Raw genomic sequence first — 19,064 nt, 5'->3', positions numbered from 1 at the left:
GATATATATATATATATATAGGGAAGATAAAGGGACGATCCACCACGAGCTGAGAGAAAGGTCAACGGTAAGCTCTCCTAGAAGGAATGGAGAGTTCTTATTCGGGGAGTCTACTTTATATATATATAAGAGATATGTCGGATCAATGTAAAGAAAAGGAGCCAGGTGGGTCATGGTTTTGGTGACATTAAGACTTTCTCATTCGGGGAGGGTGGGGGGAGGCGTATGAGTGCTGGGGAGAAAATGGAAAGGCTGTGGAGAATGGAGAGAAAATAGAGTGGTTAATTTTGTCTATTGGTGGTTATTATTTAAAAATATTTTGTTCAAGGTATTATGGGATACTCAAAGTTACACAATTATACTCTTCTGATTTGTAGCAATAATAGATATTAATTGATACCCGCCCGTTGGGCAGCGTAGTAACTTTCTATTTTTCTTTTATATAAAAATAGATAATCAATATATATAACTTAAAATGAATATAGATAAAAAAAATCAAATAAGTAAAATTATGATGACAATAAACAAATAAAGCAAACAATAATTGTATAGAGAGACCGGCCATAATCCTATAATAGGTAGAAGTGTCTATGAAGAGTGGAGATATCGTGTAGAGGTGTGGAAAAAAAAATATAATAAATAGAAGACTGTGGATAAAATGAATTTTGTCGAGTATTTATAGAAAGTTTAGTATATTGAACTTAACGGAGTATTTCAAGCAGCTCTTTCGGATTATTGAAGAAACTTTTAATTTTTCAAAAAAAAAATAATTATATCATACTACATGCAAGTAATCTAGACATATTTCTAATATTCACTGAGAGAGAGTGGATCCAATTGTTTGCAAGCATAGAAGGAACGGTTGATTAAAAGAATCGAATAACAGAGAGTTACAATGAGGGAAATATAGATCAGCCACACACTCCGCATCAGCCGAGCAAAGACAACACATTTCCTTCACCGGCTCTTTTCTTCTTCAATCTTCTCAATCTACCACTTTGTATATGTTACTGTTCAATTCAGAATCGAATTCTACATTACATTTTAACTGGATGCATTAAAATTGTTCTAGGTCCTTCTAACCCGTGGTGTGGGGGAAGTCGTAATTTTCCCTTTTTTCTTAACTCTTCCGATAAGCATGTGATAAGTGCGGAAAAGTCTGCTTGTCGTGGAATATGTCTTCGCTGCGTCCGAATATAAGCATATAGGAATAATGACGTTTTCATTCTCATAATGAGTTGTCTCGACAGATTAGGCGGCATGAGACAGACCTAATAGGCATCGCAACATCTGGGATTAGGAGATGGATCTTTCATTAAATCTCTTCCAGGCCACCGGTCGAAGTTGCGGGCCAAATCGAATGTTGAAGGTTAATTAAATAGATTACAGGCAATGGCATGGCCTGGCTAAGCTCGGATAGTATACCTCTGAACTGGAAACCTTCTGTAAGGCATCCTACCAAATTCTGAGATAGGGATTACTTATGCGTGACACCACCAACCAAATAAGTCTTCAAGTCATATAGTACCGAGTGAGAAATCCATTCCGGACAAGCATAAATAAAATGACTGACGATTCTTTCATCTGTCAACATCATAACTTCACTTCACCAACTCGAACATGAATCAGCATCAGTAAAACACACTAGATAGATAAGCCCGCTACATCAAGGGTAACTAAATTTGATTATCGAAAAGCATAAAGTGAGCAGCCATGTGACAATGACGAACCTACATCACTCGATGAGCTCCAAAACTGTGAATGGGGATCAAAAGGATTTCATGGCCTCCTCAGGTCCAAAATTACATAGGATAGGCCATAGGGCAGAAGAAACGGAAAAGGATATAACAACAAAGAAGGCTGCCTTAATTAATTTCCTCACCACGGACTGCTCCATTGCGCCGTAGCCTCTAGTATATGTGTATCATAAACTCTTTCCTGTACAATTTTCAGTGAAGGGTTTGTTCACAAGATTGCAGCCAACCCAACATGCTCCCCATCTTCAACCCTCGGTTCGGGGGCATTTACATTGCTGCGAGGCCTCACTGGAGGTGGAACAGGAAAGTTAAAAGTTTAGTTGAACACATTCTCAAATTAAATAGAAATGCAAAATACTAGCATGAGGACACCGTGAAAAATCAGTCACACGCACTCAACGCAGACGTTGAACCGGGCGAGCTTTGGTTCATGAGTTCGATGGGTTCAACAGGGTTTTAATTGGTGTTAACAGATAATTCAAATAATAATTGAGCATTTTATATAACATTCTTACTTGACACGTTGGTAATTATGTTGACACTCTTCTGAGCCGCCAGAGCTTTCAACTTATTGCCTGTTGCTAGTACCAGCAGACTCTTCATATGCTGCTTCTGTTCCTTCGGGCTCAAGGTCTTCGTCAACGCTTCCTCAAAAGCAGCTAAATCTTGGGGTTTAATGCAAGGAAGAGAGAGTAGAACCTGAAAGCAATTTCGGAAACGTAAATCCACGCATTCTTTCCGATGTCTGCATCATAATACTAATGAGATATTTTCATCCATTAGGAAACCATTCTAACCTGTCGAGGAGCCGGATCTCTATCACAGAGATATACAAATATTTCGCGACATAGGTTGACAAGATCAGCACTGATTATAGCATTTGACTCGAGAGACAAGCCACGGATGATTGCAGAGAACAGATCTTTAGAAACGAATTCTCGAAGCTCCACATTGTTTGTTGATATAGCCAGGAGGAAAACCGTGGAGCAGAAAGAACAAACTTTACTTGTGGCTTCACCATCTGTCCATGTGAAAACTTCAAGACACATTTGCAACACCGGGAGAACCACATGTTTGTGCTTCATGAGGAAACTGTAGATAAATAAGAAATCAATGACAATAATATGAATATGAAACACACAATGAAATGATATAGAATTCATAGATGATTGAGCTACATCTAGCATACCTAACCATTGAGCTTTGAGAAAACGCCTCCAATTCTTTCAGAGAAGACGAATCCACGCGATTGGCATGCCCAGATTGTTCTAGAGATGGAAGCCCTGTGTTTAGTGCTGGAGAAGCTATGACGGAGAGGAGAGAACATATCTCACGAGTTAGATCCCGAAGTAGCTTTTCTTCCATTACTTCGACTTTTAACTCTCCCACTGACACAGACAAGTAGTCTGGAACTTTTGATCTGCCTTCGTGTAGAAGACTAGCCCAAGAAATGCTGAGAGCCTGTTGAGAGTGAACAAATAAAGGGTGCAAAAGCTTCTCAAGCCAAATTTCCCACAAGTCCGGCGGACAAAATTTGACAACAGGAATAATGACTGAATGTATTAGCTGCCTCATGTGCCTGAACTCCATTGATTGTATATTCTCCATTAGGGCAACTGCAACATAATGAGCATCTAGACATTTATAGAATGATTCTCCGATAGTAGTTGCTAGGCCCAGAACATTATACCTGAAATTTAAGGAATGACAATTTTAAATAAGAACCCAAAAGATTTGGGAATAAAGAAATTAAAATATTGTCCCTGTAACTAGATTCCGTTTCTAACTAAATTATACCAAATCAGCACAGAGATCAACATTATGTTATCGTGTTTGTAATTGGAAGAAGAATATCCATGTGAAAATACAAGAATTATGGACTTTGAGCTAAACCTAGGCATACCTTCTGCTGTTATTATCTCTTCAGTAATAAAAGTAAAGTGCATGCATGCAAAAATACTTTGAGATACATGAGAGAACATCTTAGTCAAACTAAAGTGCCTTCCTCAAGATAACCATACGTACCCGCTGTCCCTCACACCTTTGAGCCAGTTCCTTATATCAATTTCGTTGGGCTCTGTACGTCCTTCCTTACTCAAGTCAACTTGAGATCCATCTACAAAAGTCAACGCAGTCTTTGATGATTTGGAGGCCCCTTCTCCAAGTAGACTAGTCCGTTCTGTGTCACTTATAATCATAGCTGCCTTTATCTCTGCTGGTAGTACTTGGATAACAGAGGGAGACCAAAAAGAATGTATTACCCTGAGTAACTGCAATCCAAAGAACACAGCACATGGGCGTTATCCCAACTCAAGAAACAGTTGTAAAAGAACAATAATAATACTTTCAAAGAGCAAAACTTTTGCATACTTTGAAGAGAGGTGGCAGCATCCATGATAAATGAGAGGCCATTGGGTGCAAAGTAGCAGGACTTCCAGTGGGGCCACTTTGGGAATGAACTTTTCTGAACCCGCTTCTCTTAAGTGCCTTCTCAAAGAAAGTCACTGTGTGGAAAACCGACCACATGACCGGTGTCTCCATGCAGAGTCGAACCAGACCAGAAGGTTCAGACAAATAATTATTCTGCCAGTCTACTTGGACCCACTGTTGACTCAATGGTTCCAATAACCAGGCCAAAACTTCTTGTTGCTGTTGGACCCTGGAACAAATTTGGAACAAGATTACAGCAGGGGAAAATTGATAGCATGTAGATGAAGAATTTGCCGTATAGGTAAGTATTTACCCAGCCACAGAGGCCATCACTAGAAATGCTTCGCCAAGAATATTGTGTTCTGCACGCAGAAGGCGACCTTCCCTTTGCAGATAGCCCATCGTGTCAGCAATCCCCTGCAAAAATCAATAAACTGAATCCTAGGGAAAAAAGGGTACAGTGCTGAAGAAAAACATTATCTCAATCCTAATCAATTATATAACACACCATATTAACAAATTTTCCCATCCCCGTAGTATTTCATCTAATGCACAGAAGCGAAAAGGTACCAGAAATTAAAATTATGGGTGAAAGAAAAACAGAACAAAAGCTCTACCTCAAGATGCTAAAGATTAGTTATACATTATACAATGAACTTGGCACATAAATTAGCACCTGTTGCTTCAAGTAAGCATACAGCAAAAGACATTTATTGAATCATAAACGGGTATAACTCCACTATCCAAGCACAAGTTGCTATAGTAAATGTCGAGATTTACTTGTGCAAAGACTGACAGAACAAGCTATTAATGAAAAATGAAATACCTTCATGTGAGGTAGAATGCTTTTATCAGCAGCTTTTGCAATACGGATAAATGAAGTACAAATTTGTAATCTTGCATGCCGAGCAGTGCTTGTTGCAGGGTCCTGCCAAGAAAGCATTTAGCCACATGATAAAGGACCGGTAGATTCCTCAAATTCTATCACAAAACAAAATAGTCACAGCAAAAAGACAACCTTCACAGCAAATGGAAGAGAGGTTAAAAGCTCGAACAATTTATTGATCACACTGCCAACTGCATTTGGAGAATATTTCAGGAAAGGACCCAGTGCATCCAGATAGTGCCCAAGCACTTCCACAAGGGTTGGCTCAGTCCATTTCAAAGCAAGAAGTTGCTGGAGCAAACCTGTCATCAGCAAGCGACCAGAGTTTACAACTGGCACTATTAATAGTCTTAACTATAGACAGAAGAAAGATTGTCATAAACCTTCAAATATTGAGCACAATGCCAGTTGAACTTCAGCACTTCCACCAGGCAATTCATCCATTCCACTAAAAACTGAATTTACGACATTTTCAAGTGCCGAATGCATGCTTTCAGTCACAGCTAAATCCTGAAAGATCACAAAGAAGTATACCAACAATATAAGCATGTATTGATAGCAAGCTCTCAAAAGTGAAATGCAGAAAACTTTAGAGGAAGACTTCATAAAGAGAAGCTAGAAAATTAAACCTGAGTAGGCACTGAAGAAAGCGAGGGAGTATTGATGATGGAAATAATCCTTTCAGATACTATACCAGCAGCTATCAGTGGCTTGTGAGCAGCAACAAACCTAATAAGCTCCAGCTGAACAACTAGAATAATTCAGTTAAAAGAATATGGAGAAAGGCAGTTGTAGAAACAAGCAATACAAAAGATAAAGTGAAGCTTTGGTGTCCCAAGACAAATCAAATGAAATACTGTGATGATAAATAACTTAGTGAATCTAAAGTATAAATCGATATGGTCCAAGAGGTACTTGTTTAACGGCTTGAAATTTGAATAATGCAATATAATGAGTGCAACTCCAGTAAAGTACATGACCATTCACATATCACGCTTACAATAATTGTGCGCAGCTTTAAGTAACAGAAGCCACACTAGAAGCACAATCAATAACGGTCACAACATACCAGCCTTGAGCGATATTGCCCAAAATCACCTTTTCCCTCAAAATCATCACTCCACAATTCCAGTGCTCTCAGAGAAGCTGCTGTCTCAGGAAGGACTTTTTCCTTCTTCACCAAACGCAGGAAAGACATCTCGAGAATCGCAGTACATATGTCATCATGTATAAAACTTAGAAGCCTCTTCTTTTCAGAATCAACCTGATCAGCGCCAGAACTGACACTACTTGCAGTTGAGCTTTCTCCTCCTGATGAATGCCCGTGAATCTTAGGCTTTGACAATAAGTCTCTCATTAGTGCCTACAAGTAAATAAACAAGGCCAATCCAAGTTAGCTTCCCAACGTAGGCTTTATTTCTCAAAAAAAGTAGGCAGAAGTGAGTCTCATGCAGTAAAAATTTCAGCATATCATGCCCATGTCAGTAAATAAGGCATAAATTTATTTCTCTTCCCTTCTTTGAGTGGTCATGCAAAGCAGAAACTTGGAATAAAGCATAGGTTCGCTACTAAATTTGTCTTTGTTCCCACGTATCGAGTAGATCTCGTAATCATACAGTATGGACTTACCAACCAAAAGAGCAAGGATTGATAATGAAGGGCAAGCTTGTAATGCTGATAATATCCCACCATCTAAAACAAAGAAAACAAGTTCTAAAGATTAACATAAACATATATTAAACTAAATACCGAAATTAAGTCAAACTACACTGCAAAAAATTTTATAGAGCAAATCCAATACTTAAATTGACAAAAACCAATGCTCCACCAATAAAATCATGTGCTAGTTCTAGCAGAATCATCAATATCTCATAACATCCAGTAACAACCCCATCATGGATATTGATTGCTAGCAGAGCACTAAAATGAAATTAAAAAAGTCCCTCCGAAAAAACCAAGTGACAGCAGCAACAATATAGAACAAAGTATGAAACCTGAAATACTTGACAAACAAAATAATTCGCAAAATATCGAATTAATTGGAATGTATTATATTACATCCATAGAACACACTTCCGAGTAAAAAAAAAATAGAACGTTCTAAAGAATCAAACAACTGAGCCATATTACTACACCCACTGGGTTCTTTACATAGTTCACATGTGGCAAGTCAGCAAGCTCCAATTTATCGGGGTATGTCCCTTTCTTATTCCAAAGGTAAATAAGGGAGTTGGATGAGAGTGGAGACCTCAATTTATGACCTAACTGCTAAGAATGCCTGTCATTGTGGCCCAAAGTCCCCAGAAACTGCACTTGTCCCCACTTTGGTCATTCTAGATAAGAAACTAAATGCACAATAAATGATAAGAGTCATCTAACAAACTGCAAAGCTTCTTTATTGACAAGGTTATAATATGGTAACTTTCTTCTACCTTTCCGGTTAATAACTGAACTATATGCTGCCTATAGGGGGAGGGGGTCAGCAGCCAATTAAGGAGCTACAGTCAGCCTTCATCCAGGCTGCAGATTGAGTTTCAGCGAGTTGTTATCTAATTCACCTTACAATTGAAAATTACAACAACATATCATATCATTTATCTGCTAATGCAATTACCTGTTGCAAATATAGAGAAAGAGTGGTGCTATCTCCAGCAATACATTGCAAGTTTGAAGAGCCCAAAGACACCATACTCTCACATATATATTCTGCGCACTCATATTCACTTTCCTTAATAACCTCAGGACTTGAGGCAGATCTGTACAAGAATTCCCTAGAGACATTCATCAATATCTGAAAGACATTGCCCATTGCAGCATCAAATTCAGAAGCAGAGTCATCAGGAGGTCTCTTTCTGCAAAAGGTAAAATAGAAATGAAAGTAGGGTAAGGATTAAGTTATTGTAATTTAAAAGAATCCAAAGCACATATCAAAAACAACAATGAGCGAAGTACACTCAATACCTTGGGGAGACAAGCTTGAAAAATTCACATGCATGAAGGTGGAAATCAGGAGAAGATAGTAAGACACCACACCTGTTGGAAGAGATAAAGAATAATCAGGGAACACACAGCGACATTAGGAAAGTGCGATGAACCAGCGATCATTTATCACTTTGCAGACCTATGAGATATGATAAGTTACCCGTGAATTATGCCATATTTGGCGAGGTCCGACAAGGGAGCCCACTCAGCATATGCAGTGACTGCATTTAATATAGCAGTTACTGCAGCTGCATGCTGCTTTGCAATTCCAAACTGTTGCCTCCCAGCTTCACTCATTGCAACACCAAAATGCCTTTCCAGCAACTGCACAAACAATTAAGCCATCATATAGACAACGCACGAATCAAAAACTCGTTAAACAAGGAAAGAGGCATACTGTGTACAATAATGGCAGAACATCAGGCAATGATTGCGTGAGTCCCCGCAATAATAACCTGCGCCTGTCCCCTGAGTGTAGAAGCAATGAAGAGGAGGTGAGCAAAAGATAATGATTCAGAATCCAATTAGAGTAAGAAATAGAGGAGAAAAGAATTCCATATTGAACCTTCTAAATCCTCATTGTGAACAGTAATATCTTCAGGAAGCCACCTCAACATCATGGCCACCAACTCAGCCTTATATAGGAGGAAAGCCTTGTCATTACTTACATTACTAGAAAAATTAAATCAAAGTACGCATTAGAGAAGCATTAATTTTACTTGTATCGGTCCATTGTTGGATAGTGAAACTAGAGCTGGAAGTAACTCTTGCCATAAATTTAGTCCTTCTCTTCGAACTATCTGAACCAACAAGAATAATTAATTAGCACATGTAATCTACACTAGTGACAATCTAGAAATAGAACCAAAGAAAATGATGAAGACCTCCGCAACGAGTGCAGCTGTCTGACTCTTTATGGCCCACTCTTCGCAGGGATTTGCACTTTCAGACATCAATTCTACTGCAGCATTCGCGAAGTTTCTACGTTCTTCGGGATTCAGTTCTTCCCACCGCAGCCTAACCAAATGCTGCAACAAAATAGATAGAGCAATACAGACAAGTGCAAGTATAAACAACAGCACTCAGTGACCTATAATAATCAAAACTACTCTTCAAAATGTGAGAGCTGAAGCTGCAGGAAAAGTGACCTGAAGCAATTTAAACGCTTGCAATCTAATCTCGGAAGCCGAGTTCTTTTTCACCAGGGTGAAGGATGCACTTACTAAAACACGCACATCTCCAGCCTTAATCTGTCAAAAAATTGAAAAGGGGCACAAATATAAGCAGAATCCAACAACTGATTTTTGCGAGAGAACTTCGAATACTAAGCAACTATAGGCATAGCAAATAATTCAGTCATCAAAAGTCCAAAAAATCCATGGAAAGCTGACAGAGTAAACTGTGGCACTCCATCAATGAAAAAGCCATGACCACTATCAACTACTGGAGACAAACTCCACATGCAAGCGGAGACCAAAAACATCGAGATGATGCAAACAAACGACCGGCAGCAGCAGATTATCATAAGTTGGCAGGCAGGGATTACCGATTCGATGAAAGAAACAGCAGCTTTACGATCACCAGGAGTAGAGCGCCAGTCCAGGGCTGCGAGTAGGGCGCGAGCCACATTACCTGCTATGCTGTTCGGGTCCTCCATACCTTCGATCAATTCCCTCTCTCGCTGTTGGCCCACCGTCTCTCAGAGCTCCACAGGAACTTCAGCTTCGGGGAAGAATCTCCTAAACCCTTCCGCAGGGAGAAGGAGAAGAAGAAGAAGAAGACGAAGACGAAGACGACGAAGGAGGAGAAAGAATAGCTTCAGGGAAGAATCTCCCAAACCCTTCCACAGTGCGAAGAAGAAGAAGAAGAAGAAGAATGCGACCACGGAATAGCTTCTGCAGGGCAGCATATGAAAAGTTAAACTGAGCAACTTCTCTGGTTTTTTTGTTTTTTTCTTTTCAGAGGTCCGCTCCTCGCGCTTTTCACAATATTTTTCAATTTCAATTCAATTTTCTTGAATTTTAACTTCCTTTTTTTTTTCTTCTCTTTACCATTGTTAGGTAAGCCGTTTGGCCATTATTGGGCTATATAACATTGTATATAATCTAGGACAAATTACACCATGTATCCCAAAATTTCACATTTTTCTCAAATTTATGTTATGTTTTTAAAATTACGATTAATTGCACTATATAGTCTGACGTTTTAAGGAATTTTTAATTCTAACTCAACGTCGATTTTTTACCTAAGGTATCTCAACGTTGCTAGTTTGATGTCACCATCTATTCCCATGGGGCTAGATGGTAAAACAAGAATAACAACGTTAGGATACCTCAAGCAAAAAAATGACATTGTGATAGATTTAAGAATATTTGTCAATATTGGGCTATATAGTGCAATAAACCCTTAAAATTATCAAAAATATCCATGATTTACATTTTTTTTCCAAATCTATCCGCGATTTTATCTTCCATCAACATTTAAGGATTTTGCCACTGTGACCCTTTACCCGGAATAGATTTAAGAAAAAAATTAAAACCATAAAATAGATTTGAGAAAAAATTTAAACAGTTGATAGATTTGAGAAAAAAATTAAAATCATGAGATAGATTTGGAGCCTACTTACGTTTCATTAACAAAAAATATAACGTCGGGACATATTTGAAAAAAATATAAATCACGATAAATTTTTGATAATTTTAAAAGTATATGATAGATTTGAAAAAAATGTGAAATTATGAAATATATAGGATAAAAACCCCTATAATCTAGATAAAAATATATAGGATAAATATATTTTGTTGGGCAGTGCATGTATTAATCTAGATAATCTACCTTTTATTATTACCTTGTGTGTAAATTATGCAGATTCAGTCGGGCTATATATATATATATATATATATGCTATATATTCTACTGCATGATAATTAAATAAGAAATATTATGAATATATTCAATTAGAACTAAGTATATAAAAATATTTCCTCAATAAATATCTTGATCTAAATATGATGCGACAACACAAGATATTTTCATTTATATTCTTGAATATGTGGCGGCGTAAGAATTTAGTTTGAAACGTTATTATTATATATATATTTATACATATAAATATATGGATATAGATTTTCTTAAATTTTAACTTCTTTCCTTTTTCTTCTTTTTTCCATGCCAAAATTAAAATTAGTCGTTTCCCTGCAAATAGCACGACGGTTTAATACTAAAAACAAGTACTGATGACTTTCCGGACCGAACCAAGTCCCTTTTGGTCTTCGACAATAAATATGCCTTTCTACCCATGGCATAGAGTTAGGTGCGGTATGTACAGTTCATGGACGGGAGGTCGGGCCATGGATTGGAACCGACAAAGAGGGAATGCACTTAAAGGACATTGAGGAAGAGATTCATACGATTTTTGCTACATTGAGTTTCAAATGCTAAGCATTTTTTTTTTCTGTGAACATACTAAGCATTATTTTTCCCGACGTCAAGAAACAATAATTTTTGTAGTGTGAAGCTGTTAATACCGAAGGCACTTTACATGAACTGAGAAATTGAAAAATAATTTTGGATTTCCCTTTAATAGTATGTACCACTTAATTGATCGATAAAGTGGGCAAGAAATTAAATGATTTTTATCAAAATTTTGAATCTCTTGGAATGGGGGGAAAAAAAGGGTTCATCGGTATCAGTATGTGACATTGCCAAAAATAAAAAAATTGCAATTTTGTTACATCCTGGAAGGAAAAAATTTACCAAAGAAAAAAGTTGAAGAACAGAGAAGCAAAGCATCTTGCGAATTAATCATTCATATTGTACCGGATGCGGAAACCATCGAGTTGAAAGCAGAGTTTTCTTTCTGCTCGAGTCGGAACTATTCGATACTGTGAGCTTAGAGAAGGACTGAAAAATGCATATTAATCAACGCCTTCGCCTTGGCCTCGGCCTCAAGAATCTATTAATGTTTGTGAAGCTTCAACGTTTTATATGAGAAATGCTGAGCAGTAAGACAAGTACAGAACAGGGAGACAGGAAGAAACAAATGAGGCCGTATATTGTAATTGAAGGTCTTTTCACAATGTAAAGGCAGTATAGATCTGAATATCAAAGAAGGAACAATTTATACGTTTTGCCCAAAAAAGAATTTATACAGCAAGAAAGAAGATAACTTCCAACCATCCAAACAGACGGGAAAAAGAAAGATTTGCATTGAAAACGTAATATTAATCCTCTTCGAAAGAAAACAATGCGCTGGGAGCGGAACGAATGTGAATCGAGCTCAATTTCCCTCCAGCTATGAACTCTAGTGAACCAGGAACTGACCCTGAGTATCACCGTTTAGAGGCTCCTAATGATAATTTTGAAGGCTCCCGGGCTTTACCTGTGGTTTGCTTCTTCTTCTTCGGGCCACCGGAGTTGCTGGGTTCCACCAATGGGCCCGACCAAGTCTGGGTCAGCTCCTTAGAGTAAGATAACGAAGTGGAGCTGAAAGGAATGTCATGAGGAATAGCTGAGGGATCAATGCGGTGGGAGGCGCCCAGTGGGAAGCCCAGAGCTCCGTCCTCATGGGGAGGAGGGAACTTCTCGCTCTTGCTCTTTGCATTACCATGGGAAATCATTCTCCTCCTCTGCTTCAGGACAAAGAAACATTAGTAACAGCCGACACCGCTTCCACGTTTGGTACAATGGAATTGGAATGCCGCCAAATTAAAACAAAAAAAAAATGCCGTGTAATAAGCTAAGGCTGTTTCCAATGCTATAATATGATTTTATTGTATAACCGTGTTATTTCCCATCATACCAAACAGACCCAAACAATTTATCTTTTACCAATCGATGCATATAAACTTCAGAAGAAATGCTTCGAATGAGCAGACAGGAAAAACAATATTGAAAGGCGAGTTTATAGAGAGTACATCAATATTATGTGGAAGCTCAGCGTTGGCATCTGGAGCTGGATAAGCCCTAACACGCCGATCCCGAGGGTGTTTTTTCCTCACACCTTCTCCTTCGGCTTTGTTAGCAGCTCTTGACCTTCAAACATTAGAAAAGGTTGATACTTAAGATTTGATCAAGCAATAGAGCATAACTAACCAAGTATTGAGCTCTACATAAATTGAGGCTACGAGAAATAGACCATGTAGAACCCAATTACATCAGAAATCAGGTAATCCCATTTTAGCAAATCAATCAATCAGAAGATAACCAGGCCTTTAATACCTTCGAACTTCATCATCTCGTCTTCGGGCATCCATTTCCTTAGTCGGGGGATATTTTGGAAGGCTCGATGGATCACAAGCAAGCGGTTCAGTTTTGAAGAACTGCATTGTGAACAAAAGCAACATGTGAAACATCTTCTCAAATACAATTATAAACAACATACACAAATCAAAAGATATGCGGGTATAAATAGCAAATGTTAATGAACTTATCATGAAACCAGATATCATGAAGGCACTCACTTCGCTCTGTAATGCATCAGTGGCCGTCCCTCGTTCCGCTGGGTCGATGGCAAGCAGGGTTTCAATTAGAGGCAACGATGAAGGGGGGAAGTCTTTAAAGGTCTCCCTTATGCGTCTTCTGTAAGGTTCTCGAGGCTTTATTACTGTTGCATTGTGCAACTTATACTTCTTCCAATACTCATCAGAAGGTGACCCGCATAATTTGTATATCCTGTGAAGTTGCTCTATCTGAACAACAAAAGGATTCACTGATCAGTTAAAGTTCGGCTTGACATCATCATGCGCTCTTCATAAACATTCTTGATGCATCCTGGGTTTATGGTGGTCAAATGTGGAATCGTCCAGTTGATTTTGGTACCCATAACACTCATTGTTTGGGTGCATTTAAACAATTTCAATCCTTTTGAAGAACTATAGGAACAAAAAGATATCGGGGTGATCACAAAAACATGCAAATAAAAAACAAATTCGCCAAAATTGGAAGCACGAAAACTGTCCTAGTTTTCCACTTTACTTTGCCTTGCACCTCGGCAGACATTTTTCAATGAAAACGTGAAATCTCAGATCTTTATGCTGGAAGGAAAAAAGAATTAAAACACATTTTTCATGCAAGAAAGCAGAAAATGGAAACCTTTCTCCAAAGGCATCCATAGCCAAAAATCTTTGTGGCCGAATTTAACTAGAAAAAGAAAATTTTCATGGCTGAATTAACTCAATTTCAAAATGAGTGACTGGGCCATTGGGGAGGCTTAAACATTTACTAACTAAAAAATACACTGAGACAGTTGGCGATGACACATAAGACAGAACTAGTTATCAGTAAGCTCAGGCAATATTATACATTGGTTGAAGTTGAGAGCATGTTCAACGTTACCAAGCTTCTATTCCGGCCGACTAAACAAGGGATCATATTTACCTCATTTCGACCAGGCATGATAGGCTTCCCAGCCAACAACTCAGCTAAGATGCAACCTGCACTCCAGAGATCTACACCAACTCCATACTCAGTGGCCCCCAGCAAAAGCTCGGGGGGCCGATACCATAGAGTCACAACCCGACTGGTCATTCTCTGCTTCCTGTCAGGGTCAAAGAAGGAGGCTAACCCGAAATCAGCAATCTTGAGGATTCCTTCTTCATCGATCAAAAGATTAGACCCTTTGACGTCACGGTGGAGAACTCGACGATTGTGACAATGCTCAAGCCCAGAGAGCAGTTGATGCATGTAGCATTTGACCTGCAACACAAAAAGGTATTAAATTATTAACTATAAAGATTGAACTTTGAAGAAGTATATATGGCCGCAATTTGTTATGGAGACCTTTCTGAAAACAGAAACTCAAAACTGCAGGAAAGAAGGTAGAATTATCTGAAGGTATGATAACTGAAAACAATACCAAACCTTCCTTCTGAACAATCCCAACATGACTTTTCAAAGAGGTAATGAAGGATAAACCTGAGGCTCTGTGAACTTGATTTCAGGGGTTGCAGCAAGTCCCGCCAGATCATGGACCATGTACTCGAAAACCAAGTACAAACTGCAGGACATTCTAGAAGTCACCAAACCCTGCAGCTTTACCACATTGGGATGATCCAGATGCCGCAATATGTGTATCTCTCTTGCCATAAACCTTACGCTCTCGGGCTCCAAATTGTCAAACCGAACCTTTTTCAATGCCACAATTTTACCTGTCAATGTATCCTTTGCCTTGTAGACATTACTATATGTCCCTTGCCCAATCTAACATGGTAAATAAAAAGAATAATCAGTGAGTAGACATTAAAAGGACTTTTAACGTAAAGTTATAAAACACGAAGGAACACAAAAGTTTGAGATAAAATAAAACTTATGAAAAGTGTTAAACCGTGCTTTATATACGTTGCCATGCAGTTCTCTATGGGTATAAACTTTCCAGAAAGTTAGTTGCATTATATGGCATTGAAGCACAGGTATTGGCAATAAATTAACACAACCCTTTATCCTTGAGTATTTGTCATGTGAATTTCTTCCATCTTGTTCCAAGTCTGACAGCTTGCCCATGAAGTAGTGTTTTTTCACTGTACTTGTTTAGACTGACAACATTGAATGTCCAAGCTTTTAAAACATTCCATCTAGAATCACAATTTCAAAAATATGCACAGAACATATGTAGATTAATCGATGGAATCACGGTTTAATGATGCTCGAAATCGACGCGATAAACCTAGTAACCTACACTTTGATCATTCAAGACAAAATCTTTGAGACAAATGAATTGCAGCAGCATGAGGAAACAGTACCAACCTTATCAATCTTCTCAAAAGTGTTTGCCCGCCGGGGAACCCACCCGCTGAGTGCCTCCCCACATATATCAGTGAGCCAGGGGGGCCACCCAGCAGCCACCTGCTCCGCACGGGATTGCTTTGGCACATTCCGCGGCCTAGGGTTCTGTCTTGACCGCCGCCTGGACTCTCGTGATTTCTGGCCACCTTCAACCTTCTCCTCCTTTTCGGCCTCACTTTCCCGAACCTCTTCAAGTCTGCTGTTACCAGTAGTTTCTACCCTGGCAGCAGCAACTTCGCTTTTACCGGACTCAACCCTCGGGTTTTTGGGCTCGGAGCTCACGCCGGGCTGCGATGACCCTTTACCAAGCACACACCCCATTTCCACAGCCTAATTACTCTCATATCTCTCAGCCCAATCCTTCACAAATGCACCCAACACACGCCCCCACTCATATGCTCCAACAACTGTATCTGTAAAACTGAAGAATCCCAACAAAAATACGCAGAGTCGCGAGGTGCCGGGCACCAGCAAGCTACAATTTCGCCAGCTGGGGCGGGCACACCCACGTGAGCTCACCGATCAGAGCTCAAGCCTTCAGAATCAGGGGTCGATCGGCCTACTGCACGAAACACAGAAAATGAAAGAAATTGAGCCCGAAATCAGCAACCCAAAAGGGGAATCTCATCAGTGATAGATGATAACAAACACAAGATGCAATCTCAGAAACAGGAAAAAGAAGAAAAGCTGAACAATCTTGAATCGAGACAGGGAGAGGTAGGGGGAGGGGGGAGACATACTTGAACCGAATCTGGGCCGAGAACGGGGGGGGGGGGGGGGGGGGGGGGGGGGGGGGGGGGTCTCGTTACACCGCTGTCTGAGGACGACAGTGGGCACAGGAGCTGTCTGTAATTTACACGGGAAGAAGGGAAAAGGAGGAAAGGAAACAGACAAGGGGAGGAAGGAAGCAGAAGCAGAAGAGGCAGAAGGAAGCAGTAGCAGATCGCCGCTAACTCCCAATTATAAGCTGTCCCTCAGTTTGTCTTGGCAAGTCAAACATCACCCGACTCTCTCTCTCTCTCTACTTTCCTCATTAATAATTAATAATTCCCCCACACAGATTTTTTTTTATCCTATATTTCTAATTACTTGTCCCTTCACTCTATTGACTGACACTAATCTCGCTCTCATCGGCATGACCGATTTCAAAGTGATTTTAAATCCTCATGCTACAGCTGCAAATAAAATTCGCTCACTGACAGTGCGATTTTTGCCCTATGAATCTCGTGGTTAATTTTATTTATTTATTTCCTTAATAGACGGGAAAATTCTCTGTTTTTGTCTATTGTATAAATATTCCTTTGTCCTTTTTTTCTCCGTTGTTTTTCTCCTTTTACTTTTATGATAATTATTTCCTTATTTTTTGTTGTCTTCCTTTCTTGCTTTATTTCCGCGATTGATGACCATGTAGCAATTCTTCACACATAAGAAATAAAATCGTGCCCGTGTTGAATGCGAAAGCGTCCGATTGCGTCAAGCTATTCATGAAGCAATCTTAACATTATAGTAATCATGATAATTTAATAATCGGCTGTAAAACGTGAAAATATTGATTTAAGAAAAAGAATTCCCACCGAATAGTTAGTATGGATTAGGCTCTTTTTTTTTTGTAAATATCCAGACATGGGCATTTCTTTCTCCCATATTTTAGAAAATTCAATTGGAAATAAATAAGGGACAGGTCATCCAGAAGAAAGAGAAGGTACAGAGAAACGATAGAGTTTGGGATTTTAATAGTTCCATAAGCCATGCTGATCAAATCAACTTTATCAGCTTTAACTTTTCCACCAAAGAAAAAGAATTTGATGTCGTATTTTCTATTTATTATATATTAGACAAATACAACGCCGTTATGCGCAAACCAAAAATATTAACAGAATTGAAACTCTCAATCAAGTTTGAAATCAATGCATCGAGTTCGATATGTTATCAAACAATAAAAATTTCTTTTAATATAGTTAATTATAGATATATAGTTAAAAAGAAAAAAAGGAAAGACAACACGTAGAGGTAGCAGATGAAAAAAGAAAGGAAAATGGAGAATGGAAGAGAAAAAATAGCGTAATTATTTATGTTTAATTATAATCATAATCGCAATTTAGTCTAATTTATTAATTTGAATTATTACATTCACAATTTAAAAAAAAAAGTGAAAGTAAGACTAAAGAGTAAAGAGGTTTCTTTTTTCCTCGAAACATAGGGAAAAAAATATAATGACTAGAAAACCGTCACTATTAAGACCATAGAGATCTTTATGTTCATGCCATAGTGAAAGTTACTCGTAACTTTATTTTTTCACCGAACAATTTTCTTTCCTTGCCGTTTAGGATATCCTTCTTTTAGTGATTAAATATATATTTTTTTCATGGCAATATTTGCTTAACTTATATTGCAGGTAGGCTTCTTCTTTTTTTTTTTTTTTCCCTTTTCAATAGACCGTGGAAGAACTTGGCAGTTTCTCTAATTGATGACTTGGATACTTCTTGTCATGGCGAATAGAGGTTTTTCTAGCTGCTGATATTTTTTCTATTTTTATCTATTTTATTATTCAAAATTTGGATTATTTTTTCACATATTTGATTTCTTGAAAATATTTGAAAGATATTACTGTAAATTTCCACGTGAGGGAGTCTCTTACTTCATTATAGAAATAATAGATAATAGTAATAGATAAAAAAAAAATATGTTAGCAATCACGATAATTATGGAAATGACCTTAATAACTCTATAAAATATGAATTATTTTCAGGAAAAAAAAAGAAACAAAAAGAAGTGCAAAGAAAGGTGGGGAAAAAAATCAGCTTTTGTAATTGAGAGCTATGCTATCATTCGAGATTGAGAAGGGACTTCGACAGGTAATAGACTAGTCATGGGCCAAACAGCCCATTTAATTGACATAAAAGGGACTAACCGAAACCAGCCTCCCTTTTTCTTGCCCAGCTCTCGACCGGGACATGAGCGGGAAAACCGCGGTTCTTTTCTCGTGGATTCCACATGAACTATTTCCGAAGGACCCTACCTATCCGGAAGCCAGACCACCATTAGCTAGGAAAAGGCCTACAACAAGATGATGATACCCTGCGCTGTGTTCATTGCACTGAACCAATAAAGTATAAACCAACAATCTGCTCTCCTTCGTCACGAGGGTGTGTTAAGGAAAAGCCATTACAATCCTATTGTTTATGAAAACTACCAATCAATCGGTCCTTGCGATCTCATTACAGGGT

At 38.6% G+C, this 19,064-nt stretch overlaps 2 protein-coding genes across 3 annotated transcripts; both read right to left on the bottom strand.

The window, feature by feature from the left end:
- Positions 1 to 1,583: 1,583 nt before the first annotated feature.
- Positions 1,584 to 9,997, bottom strand: LOC116209400 (protein HASTY 1). The gene is made up of 22 exons (XM_031543030.1): positions 9,602 to 9,997; positions 9,204 to 9,305; positions 8,940 to 9,083; positions 8,775 to 8,855; positions 8,621 to 8,690; positions 8,453 to 8,523; positions 8,216 to 8,379; positions 8,035 to 8,106; positions 7,688 to 7,925; positions 6,703 to 6,765; positions 6,143 to 6,436; positions 5,703 to 5,816; positions 5,457 to 5,583; positions 5,206 to 5,375; positions 5,014 to 5,115; positions 4,501 to 4,604; positions 4,128 to 4,416; positions 3,783 to 4,027; positions 2,947 to 3,447; positions 2,555 to 2,849; positions 2,273 to 2,456; positions 1,584 to 2,045 (listed from the first exon to the last, which is right to left on the bottom strand). Exons 1-22 carry the CDS (start codon positions 9,710 to 9,712, stop codon positions 1,966 to 1,968), a joined length of 3,621 nt encoding a protein of 1,206 aa, XP_031398890.1. The 5' UTR covers positions 9,713 to 9,997; the 3' UTR covers positions 1,584 to 1,965.
- A 2,089-nt stretch (positions 9,998 to 12,086) lies between these two features.
- On the bottom strand, positions 12,087 to 16,762 carry LOC116209403 (probable serine/threonine-protein kinase At1g54610). Of its 2 annotated transcripts, XM_031543031.1 has the most exons (8): positions 16,578 to 16,762; positions 15,799 to 16,399; positions 14,971 to 15,255; positions 14,434 to 14,751; positions 13,518 to 13,745; positions 13,276 to 13,376; positions 12,972 to 13,089; positions 12,087 to 12,683 (listed from the first exon to the last, which is right to left on the bottom strand). In XM_031543031.1, the coding sequence occupies exons 2-8, from the start codon at positions 16,156 to 16,158 to the stop codon at positions 12,387 to 12,389; spliced, it is 1,707 nt and encodes a 568-aa protein (XP_031398891.1). In that variant the 5' UTR covers positions 16,159 to 16,399; positions 16,578 to 16,762; the 3' UTR covers positions 12,087 to 12,386. The 2 variants fall into 2 exon arrangements, with proteins under 2 accessions (XP_031398891.1, XP_031398892.1); XM_031543032.1 differs by lacking the exon at positions 16,578 to 16,762 and having other exon boundaries at positions 15,799 to 16,517.
- Positions 16,763 to 19,064: the final 2,302 nt, after the last annotated feature.

The sequence above is a fragment of the Punica granatum genome, chromosome 5 (assembly GCF_007655135.1).
Source record: "Punica granatum isolate Tunisia-2019 chromosome 5, ASM765513v2, whole genome shotgun sequence".
Classification (NCBI taxonomy): Eukaryota; Viridiplantae; Streptophyta; class Magnoliopsida; order Myrtales; family Lythraceae; genus Punica; species Punica granatum.
The sequence above is the reverse complement of the archived record's forward strand: the minus strand, read 5'-3'. Positions and strand labels throughout refer to the sequence as shown.

Coding starts and splice junctions, on each gene's coding strand:
- LOC116209400 (XM_031543030.1), bottom strand. CDS start 9,712: ATGGAGGACCCGAACAGCATAGCAGGTAATGTGGCTCGCGCCCTACTC. Junction 6,766..7,687: donor TTTCTCTATATTTGCAACAG/GTAATTGCATTA, acceptor TCTTTGTTTTAG/ATGGTGGGATATTATCAGCA. Junction 5,116..5,205: donor CTCTTCCATTTGCTGTGAAG/GTTGTCTTTTTG, acceptor CTTTCTTGGCAG/GACCCTGCAACAAGCACTGC.
- LOC116209403 (XM_031543031.1), bottom strand. CDS start 16,158: ATGGGGTGTGTGCTTGGTAAAGGGTCATCGCAGCCCGGCGTGAGCTCC. Junction 15,256..15,798: donor CTTTTGAGAAGATTGATAAG/GTTGGTACTGTT, acceptor TTACCATGTTAG/ATTGGGCAAGGGACATATAG. Junction 13,377..13,517: donor CTGATGCATTACAGAGCGAA/GTGAGTGCCTTC, acceptor TTCACAATGCAG/TTCTTCAAAACTGAACCGCT.